This window comes from Lepisosteus platostomus, chromosome 26 (genome assembly GCF_059453375.1).
Source record: "Lepisosteus platostomus isolate fLepPlt1 chromosome 26, fLepPlt1.hap1, whole genome shotgun sequence".
Classification (NCBI taxonomy): Eukaryota; Metazoa; Chordata; class Actinopteri; order Semionotiformes; family Lepisosteidae; genus Lepisosteus; species Lepisosteus platostomus.
Window position 1 is genome coordinate 12186451 of NC_142636.1, and position 10259 is coordinate 12196709.

The following is a 10259-nucleotide window of genomic DNA, read 5'->3' on the forward strand; positions in this document are numbered from 1 at the left end:
ATCTTAGATAGATTATGTACCTGTGCATGTACAGTATATACGACAGAATAAAATGTTATCATCATCATCCAAGCTAGCAACCTGGAAGTTCCTCTTTAGTTTTACTTTAATTCAAGACTTTTTAATGTTCGTTTCTTCTTTTTCCACTAGAGGGCAATACCACATGATAAATTCCTATGCATTGGCCAACTGGCATGGAGGTTTTTCTGCAGTAAAATTAGTACTTTGTCCCCTAAGCTTCTGCTCCCTGATTAAGGAAGTACTTAATTCAGAACAATAATACTTTTGGCGTATTCTATCATATTGCTAATACAAGAAAGGTTCTGGTAATTTTACTACATTTACCTAAAACAAGAAGTGCAACCTTGTTTTCGATATAGCTGTTTTTCATGTCTTTTGCCTCAAGTCTGAGATACTATGCATTTTGGTCCTCATGCTGAAGTTTGAAATCCGATAGTGCAATTTCTCTTGGTATCATCTCCAAATAAGCTTGTTCTTCCTACGAATCTTGACAGTACATTTAATCCACGAGAGTGGTAAATGGCTTCATGTTAGATGTTTCACCATATAATGGTCACTTCACGTCATTTTTGCCATTCATTGGGTAGTCAAAATCACAGGGTATAATCACACATGATCCCCTGTGTGCTTTTTTTCCAATTCCTTTCACAGTCCATTTAGCACAGAAAATACTACTGTACCATACAAACCTGAACAATGACAATGAAAAAGACTTTTCTTAGCAGGACAGGTGTGCTTTATGAGTAGCAATCAATTTCAATGTGAAATCATTTGTATTTTATTGTATTTAAAATTAGATAATGCTGGTAAAAATATAATATTCAGAAGGACATACTGTAAACACATCTTACACATCTTAAGCTCTAATAATGCAAGATGCAAAGGAATGACTTTTCATGTATAAGGTGATAGGATAAAATATGAATAAGTCAACCAGGCACTCTGAGATAACGGGCTAATATACAGACATACTATCAAGTTTTACTGAGCAGAGAAAATATTTTATAGAGAGATATTCAGTTCATTGAAGCATTGGAAGAAAAGTCTAATACTCTCATAATACGTAATAAAAATTACAGCAATGTGTATTTGGTTTAAAATATAATATAATAATATAATCTAGTTTGATTCTTGAAGGTTTTTAATTCTTTTTAATGTAACTGTGGGTTCAGAACCTGAAATGTTTGAAAAACCATTGTAATTAAACATGTGACCAAAAACGTTATCGTTTCTTGTTTTTTTTGTGTGTATCCCAGTGATTTTATTATCACTCTCTATCTGTTTTATTGCAGAATTTGAGTGGTGGTCTTTACTGTCTGCCTTAATTTCTTAGAAACTTCAAACATCCAGCAACAAATATCCGTGTTCAGCATTCTTATACAATTACACAGCTGTTATTAACTACCTAGAGTTTGAGTAGGTTAACATTATGACATTATGAGAAAACAGCTGCTATGGAGTTCCCACTATTGAAAGATTTGAGAGCCTCTTTCCTTGAGAGTCAGTGTCTTTACAGTCCTTAGTGACATGGAATTCTTCATAAACATCATCGTCATCCTCTTTGCAACGTTGCTCATTTAGCTGTCCATGCATTTCCATATATATATTATCGGCATCCACCTAGAGGATGGCACAATAAAAAAAAAAATTGATATTTTGCATATTGTATATGCTAGAATTAGAATCAGATTACTAGAGTAGGGAACATAAAAATCCAACACAGCTAACAATACCTCAATTAACTTATATATTATCTCTTTAACAATGTGATGCAGATATCATCACAATAACAATCAATACAGTCATTATCTGACAGTCATGTGCTATAAAAAGGTTACAAAAGGATTGTGATCTTGTACATTTTCCCTAGATGGAAATTCAGGCGAACAGAGTGAAATGGGCACTTTAGAAAAGATAATCAAACTTGTCCATTAGACCTTTGCTGGGTGAAGAAAACAGTAGCACTTGGGGAAAAAAAATCATATTAATAATATGAATCCCTGCAAATTGCACACAGAGGACAAAGCAGCTTGGAATCAAGACTCAACATAACACTAGTGCTGTCAAGTTTTGCCACACCACCAGACGTTTAAAAAGGTACTGTAATCATTTGAAAATCTTGAAGATTATGAGGAAAACAAAAACACTTTCTTGAAAACAATTATAAGCTAGAAGTGGAAATAAAATAAAAGTGGACATTAAAAAGAAGTGTTCAAAGTCAGGGTTTATAATTGTTATATATACAATATACTGTATAAATTTTCCCACCTCCTCACTGGACTGACTCTGTGTGTTGTGAGTCATCCTCCTTTCACATTTAGATGTCCTTTTTTCTTGTTCTTCATTGTCCTCCTTTAAATGAAATGAAATCAGAGACTAAGAAGTAATCTAAAAAGATAAAACTCACTATCATCCAATCCTGGGCAACCAAGGTAATGCAACCTAAACACAAATTTATTCCTGTTAGTTTATGTTGTCTAAGCAAGATTGATTGCCATACCTTTTGCCAAACAATGCCGATAGTTGTGGGTCGACTTTGAAATAACTTCTCTCCAGCTGAGTTGCTGTGGAAGGTCTCCCTGGCAGAAACACTGATGCATGTTGGGGGTGGTGACACTCTTGTCATTACAGGCTTCATGATTGGAGGATGCTCAGACACTAGATCTCTCACCTCCCTGAATTAAGTGACAGCATAGAAACGTTGAATGCTATTAACATTTTCAAACAGTTACTGTACCTTAGAGGCATTGGATTTCTGCTTAATTTCAACACACTTTTTTTCCATATCAAAGAAAATCAGTTACTCAGGAATGTAGGTTTAAAAACCGTGAAACAGAACTTTGGATAGTTTATAAGGTAGTGCTTAAATTGCATTCTGATCTTTAACTCACGCTTTCCAGCAGCCCCCTACAGTTACCCATTAGTGGGCCTCTGACTACTCTGCCATATTTGAGCATAAGAACAAAAAAAGATGACAAACAAAAGCTGGCTATTTAGCCAATCTGGCAGTATTTTGCTCGAACTGCTGCCGTTGAGCGATTCCGCATACTGTATTTTCACAGCGGTCTTCTAATTAGTTTATTGTTTCACTAATTATTTCATTAGCAGTTCCAGTTCCTTTAAATATTTCCCTCGACCTTCACTCAAGGCTCTGTCATTAGTAGGTTTTCCACCAGTTGTCTTTCTCCCTGTTTTTTTTTTTTTGCGGTTGCTGTGTTGTTTCCGGGCTTCCCCCGTTCCTAGCCGCTACCGCTTTTCAGCCGCCCTGAGTATTGGGTTTATTTTGCGTGGTTTTATTTTTATTGCCTCTACCTCCGTGTGAGCTCTCAGTCAGACTGTTCTTCCATCTCGCCGCGTCATTAACAAAGAGTTTATTGATTCAAGGATCTCCATCCAGCCGTTTCTTAAAGGAAGCTGAAGTATCGGCTTCAACCACATGAGGGTAGCATATCATGTTCAGAAGTCAAATTGAAACCAAAAATGAAACGCTGCCAGTTGCGTCTTAATCTTACCAGGTGTGAATTCTTCTCCATGTGAATGCTAGGATAGCAGTCAAAACAAGCACAATAACAAGTGTTACCAGTGCAACTATCCACCATTGCACTGACTGCTCATCTCCACTCCGACCTTAAAAATAATATGAAAACAAGTGCAAAAAACGTATTTGAAGGTAGTAGAATTAGAAATTGACATTCAAAGGCAAAACCTTGTTTTTATTAGCATGCGGTATAACTATGCCGTTGACTTAAACTCAAATGGCGTCACAGTGTCATTATTATTTACAACAATGCTTTTCAAAATCAAAGTTCTTTCTTTAACCTGGGAAATAAAATAAAAAAATCTGTCCCGTTTCCAAATTGCTGGTATTATTTACCAGCATTTGATTGTATATCCAGTTCATATAATTTACTGTACAGTGATATGCAATGGTGAACCATTGACATACAGTACATTATATATGAACATAGGACACATAGTAGAGAAACAATTTACCTTTAAATACAGTGAGGAAGTAAGAAACATTTCCAAACTGGTTCGCGGAGGAGCAGGAGATATTATCCTCAATTCCTGTTCTCCCTATGAGGAATCCTCTAATTTGATGATCATGAATTGCACTGCTGTGGTTGAACTCTGCCAAACTACGGTTTGCTCCTACATCCCACTCAAAATCCACTGGAGAGCTTGAAACCCCCCAACACTCACATCTCACCATGTCCCCATACACAGTGCAACTAGAGTTAGGAAATATACGGGGCTTATCTAAAACAGAAGAAAGACATAAGAATTATCCAAAATTTGTTTAACTTTATTTTAAAACACAGTTATTATCCGATTATCTTCATTGAGAATGTAACATTGTCTATTTGTGATTAGGTGACATATTGTTTTCCCACATAGCATCATACAATAATTACAAAACAAGTAAACGTATTTTACTGTGCATGAATGCTTAAATTGAGCAGCAGGAGTACAAATAATTAAAACACTATACTGTACTACCACTTCTGTCCCATGGAATCAGTATTTTTGTTTTGCAGTCTAGATACAGACTTAAAATCTTTCAACTGTCTGACAACCACAAAATGACATGACAATGAACTGGCCATTGTGAATTTGGTGTGTATGAAACATAAATGCCAGTTCCAGACTGTTTAAAACAAAAATAAACCAGGCTTTTTGACATTAAGTCTTAGTTTTAAGTTTTTGATCCTGACATAATCTTACGTTTACATCTGCAAATTGGATAGATTTAGTGCTATTTAATCCTCTGTCCTGTAGAAGCCACCAGAGACATTATCAACTTGAAGACAATTGAGAACTAACCGTGAAAAACAAGAGTTTTGGAAAACAAACCAGATATACGTCCGTCATACACTTGTATTAAATGTGGTGACTCCCTGTTGTATTTGTAGGGATAATATTCTAAAATTTTGCACTTCCTATAATCATTTTTCATCTGTCACATTACTCAAGATAAAATATCAGCCTCAGTCTGCCTGTATACCTCCATTTATATCATACTCACATTCAACAGTCAAGTCAATGGCTGCTGATGCATTCTTTCCTGCATAAAGAGTAGCGACACATTGCAGTTTTTTTCTGTGGTCACTGAAGGATGGGATGAAGGTTAGGGTTGCCGTCGTCTCCCAAATGCCTGAAGATAATTCCTTGTGGTGGACACTGACCATACTGTGAGAGATCCATTGCAGGGAAGGTGGAGAGGTAGGACAACCATGAACCACACTGCAGGTGATAGTACTGGGGACACCTTCCCTTAAACCTGTTGTTGTAGATATCCTGGGTACACCTATTCCATCTGAAGAAATGAACACATAAAACCATTATAGTGGCTTTATCTCTCTATTGCCAAGAGTAACAGTTAGGATTAGGGAGGGAGTGTAAGTTTCACTGGGTTAACATGACAGTACGCCTGGGTTGGGAACACAAAGAAATTCAGTCAGTGTCTTCGAAGTGATGTTATACTAGCATAAAATTATTGTAGATTGCAGTTTTTCCTTTTATGCAGTGACACACAGAAGTATCCATGAACATAAAAAAATGTATTCTTTTTCTTCATTCTTAAATGGAGCTGTCTTTGATTTCTGAATAACAACCAAATATTTTTTATATTTATTACCATTAGGAAAGAGATAACATTGCCATAACATAACAAATCCCCAACATTTAGACCCCACATTTGTGATTACCTGAAACATTTAGTGTTGAGCTCTTCACGGTAATGTTTTGTATGTCATCTAAGCATATCAAAATGGAAAACCTTTTTAGATGATCCGAGGGTGTCGTTTTATCAATTCTCAAAGTGCAGTTATTTTGGGTCAAGTTCCCAAGGAAATGGGTTCGGCCTTTGAAATTGGAGCTCACTGCTTCTGTGTTCCTGCTGTCATACACCTTCTCCCGCTGTGCTGTGTACCACACCACACTGGTAATTGTTCTTCTGTGACCAGAGTAGTAAAATTGACAGGGGATGACAACACAGGAGCCTTCCACAACAAAGACTTTCTCTGGCATAGTGATGTGCCATATTTGACAAAAGGCACATAGTGACAAGCCTAAAACAAATGACAAGAGAAAACAAATACACATACTCTACCAAACAGGAAGCCACTGAAAAGTACCCTGAAGATTTCAAGTGGATAAACTATAAGAATGGCAACTACTGTACAGGGTTCCTGGTTCAATATCCAAATTTGTGAGCAAAGACAGAAATGGAAACCATTGGTTTGCAAACCACTTCTGCCTTTGTGTGTGCTCAAAACTCAGTTTTAGGAACAGTTGAAAATATTAAGGATCATCAGGAGACAAAAGGAAATTAACGTGGAGGTTAGGGATTTTGAGTATCAAGTAAAGCCAAATTTGCGTATCCTTAATTTTTACCCTATATCCCTTATACAAACTCCTACAGTAACACAATACGTTATATATATAAGTATAGAAATAGTAAATAGTAAATAGAAATAGTAAATAAGATGAGTGTATAGGCTCATTAACTAGTAGGTGTGCTTGACCTTTGTTTTTCGTAGACTAAAGCAGGTTTTTTTTTTCGGATCTGACTGCGTAAAGCTGTGACCTCATAAGTTGAGAACACATACTGTACTGTAAGTTGTGAATCTACTGTATTTACAGTTCCTGGCAGCCCTCTGTGGAGGGAGGCAGTATTACATCCCTAAATTTCTTTGTGCAGTATTGAATACAGCTTGCTATCCCTGTATCAACACTTAACAATCATGCATGATTGTAATGCTACTGTAATTTGACTTGCTTTTATAATCCCTGTACAGTGCATTATGGCTATATACCATGTTTTACCATGGCATACCCGAGTAAGCTTTTATATGGAAAACGTTCTTTATTAATTATTTCATTTTAATAGAATTCTATTGGGATAGTTTTTGTATTATAAATTTGAACCTTCCATGAACAGATCTCCTTTAATTAAATCATATGCTTAATTGACTATTTATTTTTCAAATGTTCCCAGTGTTCAGACACAGGTGATTTGGGGCTGAAATATAAAACTCACTGAATTTAATTAAGCTTTCCAGGAACAGGGTTGGAGACGTCCAAGTCAAAGTATAACATTTTATTCCAGGAATAGGTACCTTCAGTCCCTAAGAGTCCTGCAGGCTTTTTTGGGACATTCAAATTAGGATTATAATTCAATTTAGGATTTTAAAACCTTAAATGGAGAGGAGTCCATTTAGATCACAACTGGAATGAAAAGCAGGGGATCAAAAAGCAGTCCCATTCAATTGAATATTTCTATGTAATATGTAATATCCTACATTTTAGGAAAGCTACATTGTATTGACCCAGAGTGAGAACTCTGAAGTTATCAACCTGTTCAAATAGTGGTGTGACTCGCTTGTTTTAAACTACTGCTGAAATCCCACTGACAGGGAAGTGGTCAATGGTCTTGTTTACCCTGCTTAGGAAGTACAAGTGGGACCTTACCATATGAATAAAACATGGATAACATACATTTACATAACTTACATTTATTCATTTTGCAGATGCTTTTATCCAAAGCGACTAACAATTACATCCGTTGAAGATGAAAAGAGTATATTTAACTGCATATCAAAACAAAAGACCATTGAAAACAGTAAGCACAACATTAAGTTGCTTAGACTTACTTATTCAGATTGAGTACTAACTCATTGCTAATTACAGACAGGAGCAAGAGCACAAGGAGCAATATAGGAACATCATTTAGTTTAGCCAGTATGGCTTTAGAAGGCAGAGGGAATCTGGAGTACAAGGAAAAGATGCAAACTCTACACACAGCACCTCAATATGAAATTGATCATACTGTAGGACCCAAGCACTGTTAACCTCAGACACCCATTTTTTTCTAGTTCCAGTGTAAAGATTTCACATCAGGTTTTAACAATGTAATATGTACAGTATTTATTTACAAAAAAGAGCTCTTTTATTACATATGGATGATGTTGTATGTTTCTCATCTGTTAAACATTTACTGTAAGTACTAGATAATTATGCTATTTAGAGCAAATTATTACTTTTTTATATATACTCAAAAGCAAAGTTGTTAAATGTTCGAGTTACAGTAGAACACATGTAATGTTTGAGATTTTTTAGAAAAATTACCTGTTAGAAGAAAAGATACTGCTGAAATCCTTGTGGCTTGTCCCATAGCTGATTCACAAGAGCTGAGATACTGTATGAAGAGGAACCTCATTTCTGTAGCAGAAACGACTTGTGAAACACTAAGCATTTCTGACTGGTCTCTTGAACCATCATCCCTACACCACTCACTCTGGTGTTTATAACTCTTAGGATGTTATACTCACATGGTTTTCATGTAGTAACTGTTTTCTTCTTGGTACAATCCTAGTGATGTCCACGTTCTCAATGGAGACCAATTTATTTTAAAATAGCCAAATTGTGAAATGGTGCCTGTTTCAGTTACAAAGACAATAAAAGGGCTTTGAAATAAGAAGTGTCAACATAAAGGAATCTAACAAACGACACAAATGATAACCTAGATGCAGACTTGATTTTATACATCTTCATTAAAATAAAACTCAATTTTCCTCTGCAATAAGTTAAGGAAACCATATTTCCATTGAAGAATTTTCTGATGCCACTCATCCAGAAGACATTAGAACCTGAAGAACTTCTGTCTGGAAACAGCATGTAAGGCAGATTTATTTTTTCATTTATTAAAACTGTAGTACAGTTGACATTCAGGATATGTAAGTGTGAGAATCTGAGAACTGTATATGTATGATACGTGGGCAGTGTTTCCTCCTTCTGAAGTAAAGGAGAAGAGGGACTGTTGATGCCAACTGATTCGTTCCACTTTCAGGGCCAGTGGTTACAGTTTATTAAGTAATAAATACCTGCTGCCAGGAAGGTGTCGCAGCTATTATAAGGCTTCTTGTTAAAGCAAAACTTTCAAAAGGAAAGATAAAACTCTTATTCTTTCCTATTGATGTTTACAGTGATGATATACAGTACATAACAAGCTTGCTCATCTCTTCACACCACTTCCTTTAGCATTAACAACTAGAATGAATCACACAAATATTTATATGTACTAAAGCTGGGTTATCTTTTACCAAATGGTCTTAGATGAGCCAAATGACCATGACCACCACTTCTTTGTAACTGTTCTCATGATCTGTATTGGTGGTCCTTTTGTGTGATGCTGAATATGGCACAGATCTGCTGAACTGTCACAGAGATGATAAATAAATAAAGCCAGGGATCCAGTTCAACATATGTACTGTACAAACGTAGTGTCTGCAGATACTGGAGAGTACTGTACATGCATACCATTCTGCACAGCAAGAAAGAGGAAGTACTGTAGTTAATCTCTGCTTCAACAACTTTTCTGCAGGTCTTCTTTTGTGTGTGATCTCTGGTGTCACTGATACTGTTGAAGATATAAAAAGAAGCGAATGTGAAATGAAACCCAAGGTTTATGTAGTGCAATTAGTTGTCTCATCTCTCGCATTTGAAGTCAGCAGAGACTGTGTGTCTCGGAGGAAGGGAACCACATTTAATCCCACAATCTAATTAAACAGAGCAGGGGGTGCAGGTCATTATTTTTAACAAGAGTTCTCTGTGCAACCTTTCTTTGCTCAACAAGAGCTACTTTAGCATTTTGTTCATATTGTGACCTTTCTATCTCAGATAGCATTGCCTGTGTCAGAGATTACAAACATTTATAGCCCAGAAGGCTCAAAAACAAAATTCTCAATAAGTTGCAGCGGAAAATCAAGTGCATTGTGGATATTACAACAGGTACTACAGTTAGGCTGTAGCATGTAGTTTTTTTTTAGATTAGCTTTTTCTTTTTACGTGAGGCAGATATTCTAGGAGGGAAAAGGGAAAAGTCAAAAGATAAGAAAGAAGCTTAATTCACTCAAAGCTTGCCCACATTACAGCTAGGCTTTTACAGTTGTTTTATTCCTAGCTCTTTAAATATATCAGTGTGCAATAGTCATGTGCTCCCTGTGTTCACATGTTATTGTTTATCTTTTGAGTTCTCCAGTTTTCTCCCAACCTTTTTTGAGCTTATATGTTAATACCTTTGTACTTGCTCCTTGTTGATTTCTAAGTAAAATGAAAAATACTGCTTGCTCACCTTCAAGGGCAACTGACTTAATCAACAAGCCAATACTTAAAAGAAAACTTTGTTTGCACTCTGATCTTTTTTTAGTTCCTAATATAAGGTTTCAAACATGGGA

At 36.0% G+C, this 10259-nt stretch overlaps 1 protein-coding gene across 2 annotated transcripts; it reads right to left on the minus strand.

Annotated features, from left to right (window-relative positions):
* Nucleotides 1-775: 775 nt before the first annotated feature.
* On the minus strand, nucleotides 776-9072 carry LOC148640182 (sialic acid-binding Ig-like lectin 6). Of its 2 annotated transcripts, XM_088620395.1 has the most exons (9): nucleotides 8152-8247; nucleotides 7537-7613; nucleotides 5730-6092; nucleotides 5048-5338; nucleotides 4015-4281; nucleotides 3534-3648; nucleotides 2522-2696; nucleotides 2290-2373; nucleotides 776-1641 (listed from the first exon to the last, which is right to left on the minus strand). In XM_088620395.1, the coding sequence occupies exons 2-9, from the start codon at nucleotides 7544-7546 to the stop codon at nucleotides 1474-1476; spliced, it is 1473 nt and encodes a 490-aa protein (XP_088476521.1). In that variant the 5' UTR covers nucleotides 7547-7613; nucleotides 8152-8247; the 3' UTR covers nucleotides 776-1473. The 2 variants fall into 2 exon arrangements, with proteins under 2 accessions (XP_088476521.1, XP_088476520.1); XM_088620394.1 differs by lacking the exon at nucleotides 7537-7613 and having other exon boundaries at nucleotides 8152-9072.
* Between the last annotated feature and the right edge of the window lie 1187 nt (nucleotides 9073-10259).